Consider the following 24959-nt stretch of genomic DNA (forward strand, 5'->3'; position numbering starts at 1 on the left):
CTATTCTACATGTAGGTATTAAAAACGGTATAAAAAGCAAAAATTGTACAAGTACACTGTATAGAGAACTACATGTACAGTGTAAATTGAGTTCAACAAAAACCTGACACAGAAGACCATACTGTATTTCCGAACTTGAATTTGTTGATGTAACCCCAAAATAACCTTTTACAAGCCATCAGATGTCCATCGCAGTTATAATTGAGATCTACATGTTTGTGTTCATGTTATATTTTGAACAGCCAACTTTCTAAAGAATTGCCTACATGTACGGTACATATTAATTTTCAACATTTACTTAGATGTTTACTTATTTTCTATGATTTGTCTACATGTATGTACAATAACTGTGTCTTTGGTGTATGAAAGCACTGTTTGAATTCAGCTATTAATGACTAACAAGGATTCATGAGATTACATGTATTTTCTATGAATGCAATTAGTACATTTTTATTTTTTGCTGAGTTGTTTGCTTTTTAATTCCTGTTTGATGCTAGGTATCAATAAAAGCTTAATTCCTGTTTTGTCTGATAAAGTTCTGAGAAATAAAATTCATCAAAAACCGCAGCTTCCTTTATACCAAAATTCACCCAAAACTCAGAAATACATGTATTTTCCAATTAAAGACAATGTTTATAATAACCTAAATCTTAAAGCATAAAAAATGTGAGTATAAAACATTTCCCTACTAAAAACAGGTGAAAAGCTTTTAAGCACACTTTTGAAGGTTGGATGTCCTTGATCTATTTTTTTTCTCAACAGGATATCTAGAAGCAAACAAAGATCTTGCAGGAAATAAATAATGATGTAAAACTATAAATTTCTGAATACCAATCATGGGCTCAAGATTTTCAAATCATAAAATAGTGTTTGGTCATTGGATTTCATTTAGAACACATGAAGTACAGAAATTGTTTTGATCAATAACACTAGAAAGGGGGAAAAATTGTGAATTGTTTAAATTGCATTATTACTGGTTGTGAGAGGGCAATGTACATGTACATGTACATGTATGGTGAACAAATTACAGAAAAGGCCATCTTTAAAGTAGTTTAAGTACAGTTCATGTAGGCCTACATGTATGTATAAAATGACCTGTGTGATACATGTATGAATGCCTACTTCACAAATGACTTTCATCACAATAAAGACTTCAAGGTGCTGCTAATTATAAACATGTTGCTGCTATTATGAAAGTAGAGCAATGAGATTTGTATGAACTAATGACGTATTAGTTTAAGCAATATCCCTTCCTCAAAGTTTATCTCAATTTATCTTGAAATCAAACTGTACATGCAGTTCTATTAAGAATGAGAAATATCAGATATCAAGAATTACATTTGAATGAGTCAGAAGGTGGTTTCAAACCGCCTCGATCACAAGAATCCCCGTTAAATTACGAGAACTTTTTAAGGCTAAAAAATACCCGTTAATTATTCCTGCATTCACACCGCCCCGAAACACATCCTTCGGGATAAGTTCCTGAAGTTACGAGCATGCGCAGTATGGTCTGATAAGCAGGCAAGGCGCGAGATTCAAAATCACTAGCCCAGCAACCACCCACGCCGCCGCGCTCAACGACACGCTGGGCTAAAAGTTCCCGTAATTTGCTTTCACATCGCCAAAATACCTGCGACCTTGGAAAAATCCCCACTAAAGTTCTCGTAATTTCGCCAAGTACCTACTATTTAGCGGGTATTTTCTTTCGGGGAAATTACGCGTCGTTTGCTTTCAAATTACCAAAATACCTGGTATTTTCTGATCGGGGTATATTTCCCGATCAGAGAATACCTGGAACTGGCGAACTTCGAGGCGGTCTGAAACCACCTAGAGGGACTGAAGACGCATGAGGAAATTCTACATGTATATCTTATCAAGGAAACATTAGGTCAATTTACAATCGGATGTCACAACGAGGGCGGGAACTTACTTTAAAATATTTCCCTCCGAAGCAACATATAAAAATTTTTTGTTTGTTTACATACTGCAGATTATGAATGATAAGGCTTCTATTTTAAAGTTCCTAAGATAAACCACAAAGGGTTACTGATAAGAATTTAAATAAACAGGCCCGTATTCTGAAGTCGAGTTAACTAAAGTTGTGTTTTAACTATGGATTTCCAATTGTAACATAAATCACTAATGGTAGGGATATCATACTTCAGTTCATTTGGCTCTAAAATCATTCATAATTGTCTATTAAAGAAGTATAAATAGATGATTGTCTTCATCATTGATGAATAAGGAAAGAGCACAGTAAAAATAAGAAACATACGTTATAAAAATTTTGACACTTTTGGCATCCCATAATTTTAGCACAGAGTTAGACCATGGTCTATTCAGTTAATCCCAACTTCAGAATACGGGCCACTGTCTTTGAGGATAAATTCCATTTTAATCACAGAGAATAGGAAGTATGTTATTCATGTTCACCACCCTGCTTACCAAAGTAAAGACATGGCTAAATATAAACTGATGACATGTGAGTAAATATAATTTTGTGAGGATAAAAAACTTTGTGGAGGATAGTTTCTTCTTTGTCTGTTTATGAAACTCTACAAATTTCTTATAAATTTAAAGGTATCAATCCATACATAGAATAAGAGGCAATGACTTGTAAATAAAAGTAATAACAATTGACTCCGATTCTCGTATTCAGAAAGAAATATCTTTGTATGAAGTTGAAATTTCAGAGGCAAGACTGCATGAAAAAAATGAATTTCCCTTCCCCCTCCCCTCGCATCCATCCTTTCCAAAATAGGGGAAGTACCAGCTAAAAATAACTCACAAAGGCAGAGCAACAAACCCTGCGGTGAATGCATTGTGAACAACAAACAAAGCGAGCCTGGCGCAGCAATGCCTATTGTTAGTACTCAAGGGAGTGCCTACACAGATATTTGCATGTACACAGACATTTATGCATTAAAATCTATGAGAAAATTAGATACAAATTTGAATGAATTTATTCTGAATCAGAGACCTTAGTCATCAATACTTTGTGCAAAATACAATAACTAAACAGGATTTTAAAAGGAATTGATTGAAAAAATAAGCAATATTTCATGAATTGGTCATGGATAACAATGCACGAAACATGTATGGCACATTTCCTGATACATGTAATTCACACAATGTATGTACATGTGAACCCATTTTATGTTGATTGAGTTTAAAGAGCATGCCATTCTATTTACAAATTTTTGAACAACCTTTCAAACAAAATAATGGGCCCAATTCTGTCAATAACGCTGAAATGAGACAAGTTCCCTGATCATAAACAAATCTCCAAACAACTTAGATTTGAAAAACAACTGGTTGAAATGAAGAGTGTTTATTTGTGATGACCTTCTCAAGTATTCACACTTGAATTTTTATTAAAACACCATTTAAAGTCATGAAAGCAATTTAAAAATCACAAGTAAACTATTATTGTCAGGTCTTTGAGCCTATAATAATGTACACTTATGAAAAATACATGCATGGCCTGTATGTACATGTACATGTAGGTATTGGCCCTCACCTTTGATGGGTGTTTCCGGTTTAGACTGTTCCTTCCTCCAACTTGGCACAAAGACGTAGATAGTGTTATGACCTCGGAGAAGAAACCACATGACTACGGTATGAATTCCCTTGCAGTTAAACACGTTCGAGTTGCCATAGCTACAAGATGAATATTGAGAAACTACAATTGACTATGATATGCAAAACATACATTACACAGCAATAGTCTTCAAGTACATTTCTTTGATTCAATAACAATATCATAAGGAACTGATAGGGCATATCCCATGCACAATGAAAGTCTGAATATCAAAACCATTACAAGCTCTAGGCAAGTATGGCCAGTGTTTCATAAAACCAATATAAAATTCTAACGCAAAATTGCCCTTATCCTGTCAAATAGCATGATTTCAAGAGCTTTACAATAGTTGCATTATGTCTGCTTTTGATAGCAAGTTTGGTGAAAGAGGGTCCAGAACCTTACCTCATTGCTACATTACTTCCATCAATTATAATTGGCCTGTACGGGTCTGAGTCGGTCTCCTCAGACTCTTGAACACCATCGCTGAAATCCTTCTTTCCTGACCCTATGTCCACTTCTTTGGCATCGCTACCTCCATCTTCTGTTATCTTTGGTGATCCGAGATTCACAAGCATCCTCAGGACCTCATCGCTTGAAGCCTGGTCTCCAACCTGTTGCAGGACTTGCTCTACAATCTGTCTAGAATAGCCAAGCTTGAGCATGAGGGAGATGATATCCTCATGCTTACTCTGAGAGTTTGTTTTTGAAGATGTTGATGATGAGGTTACTGACGAAGACGATGGAACGGCTTTGGTCTGCAATTCCTGGCTGGGAATCTCTCTTGGACTCCCGTTTGCGACTCCAATTGGCCTTAATCTCTCAGCAACTTCGTCCTCCCTGGGTGAATGACGGCTATCGCTGAAGTCTGTCCTTGACATGGCAGTAATTGTCCTGGAGGGTTCCCTCCTTTCGTGTATTGCACCATTCTCTGAGTTGTGAACTTCACCGTTCGTATTGCCAGATATCAGGGACAGTGCCCTCAGAATGTTTTCATCTTGGCCCTGAATCCGTAGCTTGTCTCCTGGAAGTCTCTCAATGACGGCGCCGGAATCGTACTCCAGCTGTGGGATGCGTCCGTCCAGCATGTCGAGGGTCTGCCTTGGGTAGGTTTCTTCAATTCTTTTGTCTGAACACAAAGAGAGGATGTATTCCTGAAGGGAACAACAAGAGAAAAACAATGTTAAAAAAAACAGTTCTAATTACTTTCACAGTATGTCATGAGATCCAGAAGAGTGACCAAGAAACTTTCAACCTCAACCTATCAAAGCTCCTTGCTTTGACAAAGGAGCTAGCTAATTTAATTAGACTCGCCATTAGAATTACAATCCAATCTAAAGCAGAGAATAATGATAACAATTCGAAATTGGATGAAGCAAGATAAATCTACTTGTACATGAATATTGTAAAGTTCAAGCCCAGCCCGCCTGAGAAGGGAATATTGTCAAGTTGTGAACTTTACAAACCAGGATTACTGACAAACCAAGAAAATAGAAAACACTTGCTTTTTCACCGAGTGAGTATAATGTCAACATCGAGCACATAACTTTACGTAAAGTGGAGGTTGAATATATCATAACATTCCACACATTACAAGCACTAATACCAACATTCCAATGTAATCAGAACTGAATGAATGAATGATGCCTATCCTGCAACAATCGCACATTTTATGGAACTCCAAGTCGGCAAATAAACAAAACAATTAGCAGTGTCGCCAGTGGTAACATAGCAATGATTGTTTAGATATGATTGTAAATAAAAGAGTTGTGTATAGATTTATGACTATGGATTTAATACAACAGCTGGTTTGGTTACCACAGCCAAGAGCATACTGTATATGTTGTGTGGGTGGTGTCAGCCTATCACCAGGATAGTTTCACTTTTAATACCGATGACATAAAAAGTGATTAATTAAAATACAATCAAGAAAAAATATCTGATCTACAAAGGGACCAGACATTTCATTGAAATTGTTTTTCATCTATTATCAAACCTGATATAGTTAACCTTGAAGAACTGCTTTTTGTGACCTTCAATGGAAATGAAAAGATCAATTTTGTATGAACTGATACATGTATTTTACTACATTTTCAATTAAATTAAAATGAAATTCAGGGAATTAAATATTTCAAGCATTTTTAGTCATACTGAGCATGGAGGTACTACCTCCATGTACTGAGCAAAGCTCTCAATAAAGCTCTGTTTATAAGTCACTGTATACATGTAGGTCTACAACACAAAACTTTTGTATATTTTTGTATTGGAGCAGTCATACGATCTACCAGTGAAATCATTCTCTGAAATGGTACATGTACCCAAACAGATCCTCAAGCGAAATGCCAGTTTCCCACAAAACTCCTTGCAAAATGGTCTCATATTTCAAACAACATGTAGCACTGACCTATGTAAGACATCATAAATGCAGTCTGAACAAGCTCCTTGGTCTGAACTTTGAACAAAAATAAAATGTATATCATTCAGTTTAGTTTTGAAAATGGAACGGTGTTGAATCGTTCTTCCGCAAAGAATCCAGGCATCTCAATGAACTTGTTACTATTAATAAATGCATTGCATATGTGAACGTAACCAAGTAAACACTAGCACATACATGTAGCCGGAACAAAATCACACTACAAGTATAGGTTGAAATTATATACAAACATTCCAAATTGTTACCATGGTGTCCTAAAACTTGCATTGTTTTGAAAACACAAGTGCATATAATGCAACGTCTATTGAGTGCAAATAATGAATCTCCGTGGGCACATATTGGATAACCTAACAATAAGATTTGAAATAAACTATATGTCCTTTGACAGCAAGTCATGAATTTACAAAACCCAACATGTATACTTTCAGCATTACATACAAGCTTTAAATTGTGGATACTGATATGCATACATTAATACAAAAGCAAGGCTGTGCTTCTCTTTTTGAATGGTGACATTTAAAAAAGAAAAAAAAAGAATAGGATAATCACTACAGCAGAAAGAGAAAACAAAAGATTCTTCACATTAGAATGACAGAGATCAACAGGATGTGGGTTTAATAAAGAGAAACAGATCGAGAGAGGGAGAGAGAGAGAGAGAGAGAGGGGGGGGGTATGATATAATAGGTTTACAATTCAAATACAGGTCAGATCAGAGGGTATAAAGGGGGTAGAAACCAAAATAATACAAAAGAATGGCTGTAAAAAAAAGAGAGAAAATACAAAATACACTAGGGCTTAGGCCTGCATGTACACATTACCTTGCTGCAATCAGGATCAAATAAAATCACATATCAATTCTCTTAAACTTCAATTTCAACTTCAGATGGAAAAACAAATTTAGATGTTTGCCAGTCAGATATTCATTCAGCTCACCCAGGAATGTTTTGTTTACAAAGTTCCTCTCACACTGGCCTCACATTGAATACTGTGGTTCAACTCCATCAAATCTCTGCTATTTATACCAATCCTAGCCGGAGGTTTTACAAAGTATGGACCTTGTACCTGTGCCCTGTACAGAAAGCTTCCTATTGCGATAGGAGAATATTATCTCACTTGATGAATGAACACTCGGAAGGGGATTTTTGGTAGGCATGTTGGCATAACCCTGGGCATGAATTGCCATGATCTATTACAGATGCATGTCTAGTTGAACACATTTTAATATGTAGCAGGGCAAAGCGGTTTAGGCATACCTGTCTGGACTTGATCTCATCAGCAAATGCGAAGACCTGCTTCGAAATAAAACCCCATAAAAGAAGCAAATTGCGGAATATCGGTGGCAAGCAACAAAGGATCTCTGACAGCGCGGTAGCTCTCTGCTACGGATATTTTCTTTGTTTTGTAATTTCCTTTTCCAACCCGATCTTTCTGCCCTGATCGGTAGAAACAGAGTACTGAGTAGTGAAAGTAGGCCAGGAAATTCAATGCAACTCTGCAATCAAACAAATCAAGCCCATCTGACTGGCAAAAAAGGATGCTGCACAATAGTATACATAGTAACTACATGTTCAGTGTAGCTATTTAGCCATGGACAAGCTGGTGGCTCAACAATTATTGAAAATTTCAAGATAGAAAACAGTGCATGCTCTCTAAAAGATCAATTTAATCATATCTCAGCATGCCTTATACAAGCTACAGTATATGTGTATAGACACTAGCTACATGTAATCACTAGCTAGCCACAAGCAAGCAACAAGCTAGCAGCTAGCATGAAATTTTTGTGCTCGGGGTATAGCTACATGTCTGTCTCTCTTGACCTGTACCTGTACATAGAAAGGCAAGATCATGCAATCTGCTTTCTCCACTTTTCTGTTTTTCTTTGGGGTTTTTTAGCTACAAGAAAACCTGCCTAGTATACGGAAATAAAAATGAATAGGCCATACACAAGTGAAACTATTGTAACTTTATAAACCAAAGAAGGTCGCAGCACTTTTTATTTTACAGATGCCTATCAAAATAGGAGACAAATAGGGTCAGTGGGAATTACCCTCAGTCAAAAGAAATTTCAAGCTACATGTACATGTAGTTGCTAATAATGATTAGCTTTTATACAGCTTAAAATAGCATGCAGAGATATAACCAAATGATAAATAGCAATTGTGTATAGCTTGCAGCAATGTTTTTATTGGTAAAACAGCTACAGAATGTAGGCTACATGAATACATGCACATGTATGTTAAATCTTGCCTATTGATGACAGTCTTCTTCTCTAATAATTTTTTGGCAGTCGACGAAAATATGCTATTCTTACCACAGTTCTGATACAATCATCATTTTTAATATGCACCTTCATTTCATTTTTGTAAGCTTTTCAAAACATAATCTGTCATTTTATTTTTATTTTTTTCCTGAGGCTCAGGCGGCAATGTATTATGCATCATACAGAATATAGAGGCCGATACCAACTGGGGACTGTTTTAAACCATGCACAAACTTTCCCAGCCAGGATTGCTTCTTTCTTCCTGTCAATATATTTCTTACTTTGCAAGAGTAGCAGCATATGCTTTATATTAAAAAAAAAAACAATTGGGATTTCAAATGTGATATCAATCTGTGGTTAGCATAGGAACTGTCGGTTGACCAGTGCAGGGATTCTTAGTAATAAAATCAACATACATGTATAAAGCCGCAGCATTGGGGGTTTTTTATACTGCATGGCATAATATTCATTGATGAATGCAGGCAATGTACATGTATTAAAATGGAAGGGAAATACCAGCTACATTTTTAATTTAAAAAAAGGAAAGGAAGTTTCACTCCTATTTTAGAGATACATGTGATTGTGGCGTAAACAGTCTAGATGAAGGATTAATATAGGCCTGCCGTATTGTACATGTATGTGAATTACTTTTTTCTACAAACATGTAGGCCTACATGTACATATTGTACAGTACACACAAAAAATCAATTTATACATCTTCAATTCCCTAGTAATAATTTAATTATGATTTCAACTTTTTAACAAGCATTATTATTCTGATTTTATTTCTTAAAAGGACCCATCTCCATGCCTCATGCAAATTTAATTTTCTCTTGAGACAGAAACAACACTCTTCACCAGCAGTGAGTAAAAATTGAGGTACTGTAATACATGTATTACATTTTAGTTTTTTTTCAGCCTTGCCTTTTATTGACCTGAAATTTATTAATGTTGTAAACGCAATAAAAACCAAATGCATCGCAGCAGTAACTAAAACTGTAAAAGCTGTTATTTTCGTGTGCAGTTATTGGGGGTCCCGACATTTTCGCGGGTTGTTAAATTCGCGATCGGAAGATGTAGATACATTTCCACAGCATTTCAAAGAAGCAAAACTAGTGCAATTCATGTGGAAATATCTACACTCCTCAAAGTCACCATGCTGATATGTCTTTTGTACATAAATATGTCCCTGTAAAAACAGTTACAAATTGTGGAAAAAGTGGCTTAAATTTCACTTTTTTAACCTTTAGATCTAAAAATTCATCATGCCACAGGATCTATAGGGTTAAGCAATCTTTGGAATTTGTGTTTTGTTCGATTCATTTTTCAAAAAGTTGGTAAAAAGTGCAAAATTGTGGAATTTAGTGAACAGAATGTTCACCTCAAAAATTGTGGTCATGTGACTTATGAATATTAATGAGTATGCAAATAGCTACCAATACGTGTGTATAGAGTCAATCAGATGACAATAAAATCAAATTGCTTCATGGAAAATACATTTTAATATTACAGTGAGTGTATAAATATTGATAAAATAATGTTAGAAAATAGTTTAGGCCCTGATTTTGTTTGAGAGATTAAAAAAAGTGAAATTCTAGCTAACTTTTTGAATCACTAAAGTTCTGTACTTTCTACTTGTAAGCCTTCTTTTTGTACATATACAGGTGCATATCTCCATTTTCTCACTATGCAGAATGTTTTCAATAGCAAAGCTTTGCTGTTGGGGGCATTGGCACTGACTGAGAAATGTGTCAATATTTTCGCGTGTTGTTAAATTCGCGGCCGATCAGCAATTAGCGAAATCCGCGAAAATAAAACCCCCGCGAAAATAACAGCTCCGACAGTAACTAGATCTAGTCTGTACGCACAGACCCTGAATGTAAATTTGACAAAACAAGTGGGTCATCACAAGACTACATGTAGCACATAGTCATGTACACAAGGCACTATAGGCTACATTCAGACCACATAACTCAAGTGAAGGGTTTACCCAGCATACTATGAATACTATTGACTTTTATTGAAGCATGTTTTTTAATATGGAAACAAGACTGAATCACAAGTTGAGTCTCAATTTTCTCTTTCTCCTTTCAGCTCTCTCTGTGACTTCCATGTAAGCCTATGGTATTGCATGGAAGGACATCCAAAAGCCTTGTTTTCTTTATATTCTTGCAACATTTCCTTCTATTATTCAAGATCAGATCCAGGTCCGAGAAAACCCAGACCTACATTGTACTCTTTACAGCCATCATCGCTACTACACTACAATGCATGACTGGACTTGCAGGCTCATAATTCGGGACTTCCCCCAAACGTCCGCGACAGAAGATGAAGTGTGCATCACTGAGCATCCACTGAGTATACACTGTACATGAATGTATGCTGGGCATAACCTTATATGTGCAGATTGCTGATGAAAGCAATCATCATCTCCTTGATGAAAGTGTGAATTGCCAGTTCACATGTACAGTAGTAGGCCACGTATATATGCCCACTTTGAATCTGATCCAATGCATCTTTACAGTGCACATCAAGGCTTCCATCTTCAAGTACTATGAATATGTAGTTCTGTGTACATGAACATGAAAGTTAAACACCAAAAACATGTAGGTTCAAATTAAAAATAACATTCTGGCCTACCTTTCTAATAAAGACTGTATGGTACTAGATTTATGTAATATGTATCCCAGATATGGAACTTCTAGTCAGAGATTATGGAGCTAAAAATACATCTTGAAATCAGTACCGGTAAACAAATACGTTGCTCTGCTCTTCCAATCTTTACGACAGTAATCTTTATCCTAGTTTATAAAGACACGTATGCAATCTTGTGATCTGAACCTATGGAAAATCACAACCTCTTTTAAGCACAAAGTACAATGGTATTCTGATTTTCTTTTTCTTCTGAGGTTTAAAATCAATAAGCTTATTTCTTCAGTTGTAGTGAATTCAAAGTACAAACACACTTTTTCAGGAAAGATGGTACATGTATATAAATGGTGGCCAGAGGAGCATCATCCCAAATAATCAAACCATCAATTAATATATGCGGGTGTATTTGAAAATGAGCAGAAATGGTAATTTTCCAAAAAATTTCACTATTTATAATAACCAAACATAAACAGGTGTGCTATTTTTAGCCCAGAGCTGGAAGGTACATGTATTCAAATACAACAATACTGCATACTGTAGTTCCAATGACTGATTTACAATGTGTGATTCAGCGGACTATCATCATGTACATGCACAATTACACACAATGAGAAACCTTGTTTGAATGGGCATTAGGTGAATAAAAGCAAACATACATTGCACCAGAATTCATCAGATGATTTCAATCTTCCGTTTGAAATCCTGCATAGTCATCTTTTTTATAAATAATTTAAAATTTCCAAAAATTGCATGTATTACGACTGAACTTATTGTATGTTCATACAGAAGTCGTGTTGCCCTGAATTTGTGACCCTACATATAGAAGTTTTCCAGCTGAAGGAAAGGAGCATACATGTATATTAAAGACCATATAGGCCCTACAGAGAATAAAGAATTCAAACAAAATGTAGAGGAAAAAGCAAAATCAGACTAGTACATGTAGATATACACCAGTAAGGGAGATTGGGATTAGTTGGAACGCAGTGTATTAAAAGTTGAAACATTGTAATTTTCTTTAACGCCTGTTCTAATTTATGCACTACTACCCTCAATATATTGCTATTACCGGTAATGATACAACAGTGTTTTAATAGTGAATAAATTGAGGGCAGTATTGCATAAATTTATTTTACAGGCCTGCGTTAAAGAAAATTACAATGTTTCAACTTACATGTACCCCACGTTCCAACCCCGATCTCCCCAATGTAAAAGCTAGGACAAATTTGGGCATACATGTACATGTATGTAAATGCATAACATACGAATTCTTAAAGTTAAATGAAACTTGGTAATACCCATGATGGAGACTTCAAATACATGTACATGTACGGGCCTACATGTATAGGCCACAGGAGGACGTCATTGTGATGTACGCCAACATGTACAGCGTACGGCAAGGAGTCAGGATTACATTTCCATTTACTTCAATTACATAAATGGCTAAAATATCTTTTTTTTTTACAAAAGCTTAACTTCAAATTTTTCTTTCATGACAAAGCAAATACTGCCCCAAAGGAATATGATAATTATTGAAATTACATGAACTATGGAGAAAGTTGTTCCAGGGAATAATTTTCCTGGTATCGCTTTGCAATTGTTCCACATTTTTGAAAGACTGCATGCACTTGCCATGTTCAAATCATGTACATGTACAGCAGTACATTTCATCAAATTCACAAACAGGATGTAATAAAGATATACATGTATTGTGCTTTGAATATGAGTATGGTTAAAGCCTGTGTATAGCTTTGGTAAAGGGTCAATAATGTGATTGATAATCGAATATCATCTAATATGACAGTCTTACTGAAGCGTAGAGACCGTTAGATATTTTTCCAACTGCACTTCTCAGTGAAAATTTCAAATATTCAAATCTTGGATATATAGTGCCCTCTCTCGGCGATGCTTGTTTTAAATTTAAAAAATGGGCATTCAAGCACTTATCTTATAAATTTAGTGATTAGATATCCAAAAGTTACAGACAAAGAACATATCTTGAAAGTTTCAGCCCGTTCCATGATTTGGAATAGGATTTAATTGAAAGACAAAAACACACAGATATTTTAATTTGATCGGGTGACCCGATCAAGTTAAATTTCCATGTAAAATCGCAAAATTTATCCTGTAAAACACATTTTAATTTCATATCCTCCACATCATAACTGTTATAGGGCATATCCATTCATATTAGCTAGCAATGAATCGGAATAGTGATAGGAGCATTTTGGTGGATTTACCAAAACTATACACAAGCTTTAATGAAAAACACTATTTTTCTCCTCCTTTTGTAATTTCTCAAGACTTTTTTTTATTAAAAATATGAATCCCACTGATAGAGTATGATGTGAAATGAATAACTTGCCTTCAAGCAGTATTTAAAGCAACTACACTTCCTAATCTAATGACACTAGAAATTCTGCTCTCCCATTCCAGGATCTGAAATGAATTCTAAACAAATAAGACATTGATTTGGCCTCACGAGTACCATGATAAATTCAATTTCTTTCTGAAAAGTTCAAGCACATCCTGGATAAACCCTCATGCACAACTGAATTTAGGAAATTTGCTTTCCAAGATTAGGCCTACACTACAGTCACAGGGGTCATGAATTTTGGTAGGATTTTCTAATTATAGAAAGTGAGGGAAGACTGTCCTAACACTATTAAAAAACTAAAGTCGGTACGTAATGTATGGCATTTCCTATTGCATTTCCTTGTATGTTTCCCAGCTCAAAATCCTGATCTGTCCAAAAACAAAAAGTGAATTATAGCGGACGGAAAAAGAGGTTTCAAGAGTTGCATGTGAGCTGAAATATTCACCCCCCCTAACAGAACCATACATTATGTACATGTACATTGACTTCAATGGGGCTCATAAAAAAAAGAATTAAAGGTCAAGTCCTCCTCAGAAAAATATTTATTTGAATCAATAGAGAAAAATCAGACAAGCACAATGCTGAAAATTTCATCAAAATCGGATGTAAAATAAGAAAGTTATGACATTTCAGAGTTTCGCTTATTTTTAACAAAATAGTTAAATGAACGAGCCAGTTACATCCAAATGAGAGAGTCGATGATGTCACTCACTATTTCTTTTGGTTTTTATTGTTTGAATTATACAATATTTCAATTTTTACGAATTTGACGAAAAGGACCTCCGTGCCTTCAGCACAAAATGTTAAAATAATGGAAGTTCACGTGTTGAGGGAGGAATGAAACTTCATTTCACATGACAATGATGAGAAAATGAAAATATTTCATATTTCATATAATAAAATACAAAAGAAATAGTGAGTGAATGATGTCATCAATTCCTCATTTGCATACCGACCGAGATGTGCACTGTTTTGTGAAATGAAGCAAAACTTTAAAATGCCATAACTTTCTTATTTTACATCCGATTTTGATGAAATTTTCAGTGTTATGCTTGTTGAATTTTTCTCTTTTTATTCAAATCATGTTTTTGTTAGGGTGGAGTTGTCCTTTAAAAAATACTGATGTTTATATTTTAAAGCAACAGCAGTGTAGATAGATCTTCATGTATGTTGTAATACATGATGTAATCCCAAAAACTGTCTTCACGACATCACACTTTGGTAGCATTTCAAAATCTTTGTATGTCATTCATATTTTTACTTTATGACTCAGTACCACAAGGCTTAATTTAATACCTGTATAGCAAAGATGTGTTGTATTGTACCTGAGATATTAAATGTGAATTAAAGGTAAAAGACCGTACACTGTAGTTGCAGCAAATAATTATTTCATGAGAAAGTTGTATGGTAAATTGTCAAAATATTATCATACATCTAGATTTGGTACATTAAATGTAAACTGATCTTTGTAAAATCATGAAATCTCAGCTTGATATAATTCAGACATTTTTTCTATTTATACTGACAAACACTTTGGTAGTAATTTCATTGGATTCTGTTGAAACTCATTTAGAGATCGTTACCACAAATGGTATTTATCTTTGAACACCCATACAGGTAGACAATTTCTTTTCTCGAAATCATTGCCAAATCCCATAAGAATTTGGTTATTACATGTATTCATAATACATGTGTATGTACATGTACATGTATGTATACAGCCCAAGTAATAGTACTACATGAAGTGTAATAACACTCTACATACATGTACATTGTAGTGTAGGCCTACACATGTACATCATAGACAATTAGCACCATTTACCCTGTTCAGTCTGATAATGAATTGTGTACCGGTACATTGTAGGCCTAAAGTGTACATCATACATGTAGTAACTGGTACGAATTAGCACCATTTACTGTACCTTCATTACAACACAGTCACCCCTCTATTAGTCATCAGGTGACATGTCACATGACTTTTAACTCCAGCACACAATATACAGTACCTGTATATGATAACAATGACACCTGAACAGGTCTATCAATTCACTACAAATGAAAACTGCATACTAAGCATGTTCTTTTTTTTTTTGGGGGGGGGGCCTATCTTCCCCCCCCCTCCCCCAAATTTGGGCAATTGAATTTAAGAATTTATGGGCTAATTCTTTTAATTCAAGGGCTACTTTTTAGGGGTAACAAGTGATTACACAGTACATGCAAGTATCATAATTCTTCAATAGTTTAGAATATTTTTTTTCAATAATCTTGGATATTGTTTGTGACAGATCTTAGAACAGTCGCCCTAGCATGCATTTTGGGAAGTTTTAGGGGCATTTGGGGACGTTTTAGGGGCGATTCAGACCATCATAAAAGCTAATAATATAGGATATTTATACTGCGCACATATCCACCTTGTTAGGTGCTCAAGGCGCTCCTATATTACCAGGCTACATGTACATGTAAGCTAGGCGTTCATAGCGCACACAGCTTCTTAAGGAATTACTTCCTACCGGTACCCATTTACCTCACCTGGGTTGAGTGCAGCACATTAGGTGGTTTCAAACCGCCTCGATCACAAGAATCCCCGTTAAATTACGAGAACTTTTTTAGGCTGAAAAATACCCATTAATTATTCCTGCATTCACACCGCCATGAAACATACCCTTCGGGATAAGTTCGTGAAGTTACGAGCATGCGCAGTATGGTCTGATAAGCAGGCAAAGCGCGAGATTCAAAATCACTAGCCCAGCAGCGACCGTACCCAACAACACGCTGGGCTAAAAGTTCCCGTAATTTGCTTTCACATTGCCAAAATACCTGCAACCTTGGAAAAATCCCCGCGAAAGTTCTCGTAATTTCGCCAAGTACCTACTATTTAGCGGTTATTTTCTTTCGGGAAAATTACGCGTAGTTTGCTTTCACATTACCAAAATACCTGGTATTTTCTGATCGGGGTAAATTTCTCGATCAGAGAATACCTGGAACTGACGAACTTCGAAGCGGTCTGAAACTACCTATTGTGGATCAGTTTCTTGCTGAAGGAAATTACGCCATGGCTGGGATTCGAACCCACGACCCTCTGTTTCAAAGTCCGAAGACTAATCCACTGGGCCACAACGCTCCACGCTCCTAATCACTTGTAGCCCTGAAGTATTTCCTTGTCTCTTGACAGCTTAAGTTTTATTGATGTACATCTAGCAATTCCCTGTTTGTAACCAAGGTACACAGGATTTCTGAAAGGAGCGGGATTTCAAGCTGAAAGAAATGTTGACAAAAAAAGGTACATGTATGCACCACAAATTTTAGGTCATCTTGTACCAAAAAAATAGGACAAGAAAAAAAAGAAAAAGGTCTTCAACATAAATTTTAGGTCGTTTAATTACCCAGCACTTTGAAATTTGACAGCAAAAAAAAAAGGTCTCCAATATTTGAGGGGGTTGGGTATCAAAAAAATGTAGGGGGTTGATTGGTTGACCATCTTGACCCCCCTCTCCCCCCCTGCATACATGTACATGTACACACACTGCATGTAACTGACTACTTTTGCCATACACTGATAAAATCTTCTTCATTTCTGATATACATACTTCCCCCCTATTAAAGTCACCTTTTTTTCTGTAATGATATATTATGTTGTTGTATCTGTGTTAAAGGTCAAGCCCTACTGTTGATCAAAGTTTCATTCTGGGTCTGCGCCTACAATCTACATGTACGTATCACTTGCAAATATTCATTGCTGCACTCGTACAACAACAATTTCTGAATTCATGACCTCAGTTTTTATTGCCAAGTCCACATTATTCAGATCTGTATTCATGAGATTATTTGAGGATGAAAATGAAATAAAGAAAGAGGTGCACTATTACTCAACAATTTTCTACTGGCCAGCATCTCTTTAATTTATAAATTAAAGAGATTGGGGTAGTTAAAACACAGTACCAAAATCAATTTTGCAGCACATTACGAGCCTACCTTTCCAAGGAATGATGAAAAATGAATACCAGGTACAACACAGTCACACTGTACCATGATGTTTCTATTCCACAGTATACATGTACTTCTAAAATTGTTGACAAGTAAGGCCAGGTCAAAAGCACCAAACACAAACTAATCTCTTAGCCTTGAACTTCGGACTAAAAAATCAATTCATTACTCACAGGTCCTGCACAGCTGAAAATATTCACAAAATTTTACACTTTAAATTCTTTTCCCTCAAATACATGTAATACATTCCTTCCATCACTGAGTCTGGATGCAAATAAAGTTTGATCTGTATTTGTAGATGTATTTTATGCCTGGCACATTTTAATTTCCCATCCAAAATACTTTCAAGGTAATCACAACTTTCATAGTAACTTGCAATGACATCACAAAGGCTATGTTTGACATCACAATAAACCAAGTATGACATCACAAATTCGTCACATGCACTGTGCATGTAATTGTAAACAAACTTTAATAGAGCCTTGATTTTAATTCTCTTCGTAAAAGCTCATGACTGAAAATTCTTTTATGGATAAAAATTCTACAACAAAGAGGGAAGCTACTCAACCTAAACCAGACAAACCGAACTTTGGACCCAAGTTGTGATGCTTAAGTGCAGGGTTTACAATGATCCCAGCGATTGAATGCGTAGGTGCATTGTTTGATTGACGTCAGAAACAAGTTTGTAGACCTGGACACTGCTAATATTTTGGTGTCTCGATTGTATTGCCATGGCAAAGCTTGAGCAATGAATAAAAAGAGTTAAAAACTCTATCCTTCAGTCTTTTTATTTCTCCCAATTGTTTTGGATACTGGGGAATATCTAAAACAGATGATGAATGAAATTCCCTTCCGGTAACTTCCGTTGATAAATAAAGTTCTAAAGCAAACATGCTTTATTTAGCTGGGGATTCCTAAATGTATATGTAAAAGAGACCTTAACCAATAATAATAATGATATTTAATATAGGGTATTTATATTGCGCACATATCCACCTTGTTAGGTGCTCAAGGCGCTCCTATATACCCGGCTAAGCTAGGCGTTCATAGCGCACACAGCTTTTTAAGGAATTACTTCCTACCGGTACCCATTTACATGTACCTCACCTGGGTTGAGTGCAGCACATTGTGGATCAGTTTCTTGCTGAAGGAAATTGCACCATGGCTGGGATTCGAACCCACAACCCTCTGTTTCAAAGTCCGAAGACTAATCCACTGGGCCACACAATGCTCCAATTGCAAACAGTTATGCAATTAACATACATAAGTACATGTACATGTAGGTTTTCATTCATGATGACCATGAACTTGTTGCTCATTCTGTAACCATTGATGCAAAAATAGAAAAGGAGGACAATATAATATCTAAAAGAGGCTATTACATGTAAACTGAAAATATTGACTACTTTTATTGCTTAATTATTTTGTCTCACACCTCTTGCAGCATATAACAGAAAATTGTATTTTTTGTCAAATTTCTGTTTGAGCTCTATATAAATATCGCAATGAAGGATGAAGCGGTGGGTTCGGGGGATACATGTGCTCGGCTGCGCGACCCGCCGGGCAACTCTAGTTGTATACTGGTTCACAAAGGGCACACTTACATACATGAGAGCCACTGATGAAACTGTAGCTCAAGCTAAAAACCATTATTTGTCATATATAAAAGTAATTTAATTTTGAACCAACACCCAAACCTACATGGACATGTTCGGTTTTGACCATTTTTAGTTTTTGGCAAATTTTGGCAGTACATGTACAGTGTATTCACCTCCTTACACAATTATTTCCAATATCTTTTTTTTTGTATTTCTTTCAAAAAGAAGAAATCAAAGTAACTCCTATTCACTACCATGGTTGCAGTAAACGCTATCATGAGATATTAATCGTCACTGTATATTGCTAGATCTACATACACTGTACATGTACCTCTGGTACAGTTTACATGTATTATAAAACAGAACTTTGCAAAACCATTAAATCTATCCATGACCAAAACAAGTACGTACATGTATGACATGTAGGACAGTGTAGATGTACAAAAAGGTTTGACAATTTGATAGGATTCCATGGGCCTTTAAAAAATGATTTCTCAGCAATTACCAATATCTTCCAAAATCCTTTGACACTGACAGTGGTTTTAGTTCAAACAAAACGATTCTTTGGTGTGATAATTCTAATGTCACTTATTTTTAAGATTGATAATTGCTAGTCTCAGTCTTTGTATTCGGTATTACATGTACATTGGAAATGGAATGTGTATGTGTGTATTTTGAGTTTTTGACAGACATGTATCAATCAGGTATGATTTTTTACGTCTGCGACCGACCTTTTACGTCACCATCCGAAAGATGTGATCAGGGCTCGAACCTCGAACCTCTGCATCAATTTGTAACTTCCCACAGCTTGGATTACAGGCGCACGCCACAACGCCCAGTTGTGGAGATCCCCCATCCGCCCCAACACACCCCTTTAAAAAGGGAGAGGGAGAATGAAGGAGTTATAAAGACAAGTGTCTGTATGGAAAATATAACATTCAATCTGAGAAATATTTTGGCTATTGGGTTGGGTCAATCCATATCAAATCAACCAATTTTCAGACAATTTGTCACCTGACCCCCTTCCGATTGTCTTTATTCGCACCAAATGTTCTCCCAAGTGTCTGACAGAAAATTCCAAAATATTTTGCCCCAAGGTCAAATGGTTGCTAAGATACAGCCTCCCTTAGCAACCAATGTGTGGTCAAACAGCTGTTTTTTATTGACTGCTGCAGCAAAGTTTAATTATACCCTTTTCATAAACCCATCCTCCAATTAGCCGCCAAAGAATGCGGATAATTCAATAAAATTTGCGTTCACAAACTCCGAAAATAATCCCCACTATTTTTACAAGCGCCCGTCCTGAAAAAGGCGGATAATTGTCATGACAACTGGACACGCCCCCTCCGTTGCGGTGGTGTTGGAAAAGGGTGACCTCGTGACCGCACCATGGCAATTATCCGCATTATTTGGAAATGCGTTCATAAAGTCAAAATCTGGTCCCGATGCTGCTATTATGCGGATAATAGTGCTCAGCATCAAAATCATGCGGATAACTCTGGTCCTCCTCCGATTTTACGACCAAATTATGCTGCTATTAGCCGCATAATTGGGTTTATGAAAGGGGTATTAGTTTCACTGCTCATTTTAAGTAAATTGGAAGAACTTTATGGTCCATGTATGATGTATGTTTATGTATCTTTGGAGGCTTATAAATCTAACAATCTGGCAGTCTCCCTTTATTACACAATTCGATATAGCAGCAGTGCTGCCTCTGAAAACAGCTAATGAATAATTTATTCTTAAGGTGGTTTCAAACCGCCTCGATCACAAGAATCCCCGTTAAATTACGAGAACTTTTTAAGGCTAAAAAATACCCGTTAATTATTCCTGCATTCACACCGCCCCGAAACACATCGTTCGGGATAAGTTCCCGAAGTTACGAGCATGCGCAGTATTGTCTGATAAGCAGGCAAGGCGCGAGATTCATAATCATTAACCCAGCAGCCACCCATGCCGACGTGCCCAACGACACACTGTGCTATAAGTTCCCGTAATTTGCTTTCACATTGCCAAAATACCTGCGACCTTGGAAAAATCCCCACGAAAGTTCTCGTAATTTCACCAAGTACACGTACCTACTATTTAGCGGGTATTTTCTTTCGGGGAAATTACGCGTAGTTTGCTTTCACATTACCAAAATACCTGGTATTTTCTGATCGGGGTAAATTTCCCGATCAGAGAATACCTGGAACTGGCGAACTTCGAGGCGGTCTGAAACCACCTTTAGAAGAAAACACTTTATACATGTATGTGATAATATACATGTAATATGCCCATTCACCCAAAATGACCTTTGACCATGATCATGTGACCTAAGACATACTGACTGTACATGTGGAAAACTATCATTCATACTTGATTACCCTTCATAATATGTTGATGCTTCATGAGCTAGCCTAGATCCATAAACTTTTTAAGTTTAATATGATGCCAAGTCAACACATACATGTACTCCCAACACGGCCATAGGTCATTTTATTTAAACCAAATGACCTTTGATTTTTGTGCCATGTTCCTGAAACACGCAAAAGGTGTATTCAGGGATACATTGCTGCTCTTACATGTAGATCCAAGTTTCATGAACTAGATCCATAAACTTAAACAGTTATGACAATTCCACAAATATCTACAACATGGCTAAAATTTGTTGACCATATTAAAGTGACCTTTGACCTTGGTCATGTGACCTGAAACTCGCACATGATATTCAGAGATACTTGCTTGCTCTTATGTCCAAGTTTCATGAACTAGATCCATAAAATTTCAAAGTTATGACAATTCCTCAAATACCCCTAACATGGCTAAAGTTTGTTGACCATAAGTGACCTTTGACCTTGGTCATGTGACCTGAAACTCGCACATGATATCCAGGGATACATGTACTTGCTTGCTCTTACATGTATGTCCAAGTTTCATGAACTACACGTAGATCCATAAAATTTCAAAATTATGACAATTCCTCAAATACCCCTAACATGGCTAAAGTTTGTTGACCATACATGTACATGTAAGTGACCTTTGACCTTGGTCATGTGACCTGAAACTCACATATGATATTCAGAGATACATGGTTGCTCTAATGTCCAAGTTTCATGAACTAGATCCATAAACTGATGACAATACAATGTACCTCAAAAAAACCCAACATAGCCATTTAGTTTGTTGACCTGACCTTTGACCTTAATCATGTGACCTGAAACTCAGGCAGGATCTCCAGTGATACACTATAACCCTTACGTCTAAGTTTTATGAACTAGGTCCATATATTAAATAACATTTTAATAACTTAACCTTGGTTATAAAGATTTTGATTGATTCCTCCAACATGGTCTAAGTTCATTGACCCTGAAAACCTGAATAACATTTGACCTTGGTCATTTGACCTGAAACTCAGGCAGGATGTTCAGTAATACTTGATTACCCTTATGTCCAAGTTTCAAGAACTAGGTCCATATACTTTCTCTATGTTATGATGAAATTTCAAAAACTTAACCTTGGTTAAGATTTTAATGTTGACGATGCCGCCGTCGCTGTCAGAAAAGCGGCACCTATAATCTCGCTCTGCTATGCAGGCGAGAAAAAAATCATAGTTAAGAACCCAATATTATGTACATTTTCTAATACATGCTTCACTGAATCACAAAATATTGGCCTGACTGCACTTGTACAAAGTTGGATTTTTTTCAAAAATGCCAAGTTCAAAGTCATACATGTACAGATCATCCCTCGTCCCATCAAGGAACGACATCAATTTCTGTGCTTTGATAGACATTGCTAACTTGGTCACATTTGCTCTACGGCGGCCGTACAGTGAGTCAAAAAGATCCGTTTCATTCATTTTTAGACAAACCACCTACATGTAGCTCGTACATAAAATGTAACCCATACTGAACTCGTACATATAACAACTGTTTTCGACTTGCCGTTCGTCCGCCGTAGAGCAAATGTGACCAAGGTATTACCCATATTTTCAAGGGTTACCAAAGAAATTTTGGGTTTTGCTAACGAAATTTTAAGCTGCTTATTTACGCAGTAAAAAATGGTCATAAACACCCCACACTGATGTAAAATGACACACCATGTACAAGCTTATCAACACATTTCAAATTGTGATTTCTCAAAGATGAAGAGCCAAGACAAAATGATATCTTCCGTGATGAGTCTGTAATTAGCACTAAAAGACTATCTACAAGTAGGCATAGTTTGTATTGTGGGAAATGACCTTGAAAATGCAGTTGAAATTTATAAAAAAATAATAAGTTAGTAATTTCTCCAAAATCATGCGGTGTTAACGTATGTTTACATCTACTTTTAATGGTGTGTCATTTCAGTACCTTAGCCTAGGTGACTTTAAGCTAATTAATAATTGCAAATTGTATTCCATTTGTGATCTTTGTTTTTGTGACTGTTTTGGTGCATTTCAGGCCAAAAGAAAAAAAACCGGAATTATAAACTTTATTTTGGTACGGTACGGTTCACTGGTTTCTTTTCATATATTTTTTTAAAGACAAAAATCGATGAGCCCTGTCGGGGGAATTTTCCATTGATAACCCCCTAATCACTAGCCTAATAGTAATGGTGGCTGCATGATAGCGAGCCATCTGTGACCATGGTGACGGTGTACGAGAAATGAAAAAAATAAAAATAAAAAACTCCTCGAAACAGACGGCTGCGCTGCCACTGCCATGCCAGGCCCAAGTGCAGTGGCTGCCAGCCTACTCCACCAGACCATGATGACAAGGTCATCACCAGACCAGTCCTTGTGGCTGGACTTACATTAAAAAATCCTGATCAACTTACCTTTGCTTTTTCACAGGCTTGTTTTGAACTGCCAACGACTTGAACCCACGCTGGAGCAGCCGAGATTGACGAGTCAGCACATACCGGTAGTTCCGGCTCCAGCTCTGCGGCATCCACAGGGAGGACACAGCCCGAATCCCCGCTTCGACCCCCTTCGGTTTCCCCGCACAGGACTCGCACGCCGAACACATCCTGGATTTGCAGAAGCTTCTTTGCAACATCATCGCGCTTCTCGGCAGAAACGACAAATTCGGAGCTCATCTTCTTAACATGTTTCTGCTGATAAACAGCAAGTAATTGTCCTATGTTCGTCAAGTACAAACTGAATATGCCTACATCATGGACATCTTCTTTCACGAGATATCGGGCAGATCAAGAATAGTGAAACTAATCTATGATCTATCGATCGCGATATGACGGTATGATTCTATTAAAAAAAAATGACCAAAAGAGGGCGACAATGATGTTTTTGGTGAGGAGGAAAACTAACACCCGACCACGTATACTAGTACTAGTATATCTCCATGTACCCGACCTACGCAACCGACAAAAAGTTGATTTGAATCAAAAGAAAAAAATCCAACAAGCATACATTGTAGAAAATTAAGTGCTTTCATAGTGACTGCACTACGAGTGTTGATTTTCTAGTTTAAATTTGAACTAGAAAATCAGTACAAGTAGTGCAGTCCCTATACAAGCAGTGACGTAGCTACAGGGGGGGCCCTGGGGGCACGTGCCTCCCTGAGATTTGGTGTGCCCCCCAGGTGCCCCCCCCTGAAAAAAATTGGCAGAGCAAAAAAGCAAGGAGAAAGAAGAAAAGAAAAAAAAGGAAAAGAAGAAGAAAGACAGAAGAAAAAAAAGAAAAGGAAAATAAGAGGAGGGAGACGAGTGAATGAAATAATGTCAGGGAAATTAAGACTTGCTAAAAACAATCTTTCATGTTACTATATAAATTTTATGCTGGCGCTTCGCGCCAAAATTGCCTATTCGATGAGCTTCATATCTTGCTCAATTGGCTGATATGGGACAAGTTTTAAAAAGTCAATATACAAAACATATTTTAGCTTGAACATCGATCTTTCATTATTTTTTTCATTTACAAATGTAAGTGCTCTGTAAAATGTCCGTTTTATGGTCTACACATCAGCATTTTAAGCTCACGCTTCGTGCTCACATTGTTTGATTAGCAAAGTTCCAATTGTCTACGTGTATTCCATAATTTTCCATTGAACAAATGTATGCCCAGATTCTAGGTCTAAATCTAAACATGCGCG

General features: G+C 36.6%; 1 protein-coding gene across 3 annotated transcripts in view; it reads right to left on the bottom strand.

The window, feature by feature from the left end:
• Positions 1 to 24119, bottom strand: part of LOC121414270 (probable ribonuclease ZC3H12D) — a 29697-nt gene extending 5578 nt beyond the window's left edge. The window contains exons 1-3 of one of the 3 annotated variants that reach the window (XM_041607386.1): positions 23686 to 24119; positions 3986 to 4734; positions 3521 to 3660 (exon numbers count right to left, since the gene is read on the bottom strand). In XM_041607386.1, the coding sequence (XP_041463320.1) occupies positions 3521 to 3660; positions 3986 to 4734; positions 23686 to 23946 (1150 nt within the window). In that variant the 5' untranslated portion in view covers positions 23947 to 24119. Of the gene's footprint in view, positions 1 to 3520; positions 3661 to 3985; positions 4735 to 5984; positions 6612 to 6832; positions 7169 to 23685 lie in introns of those variants that run through there. The other 2 variants (XM_041607387.1, XM_041607388.1) reach the window with 2 other exon arrangements.
• Between the last annotated feature and the right edge of the window lie 840 nt (positions 24120 to 24959).

This window comes from Lytechinus variegatus, chromosome 4 (assembly GCF_018143015.1).
Source record: "Lytechinus variegatus isolate NC3 chromosome 4, Lvar_3.0, whole genome shotgun sequence".
Classification (NCBI taxonomy): domain Eukaryota; kingdom Metazoa; phylum Echinodermata; class Echinoidea; order Temnopleuroida; family Toxopneustidae; genus Lytechinus; species Lytechinus variegatus.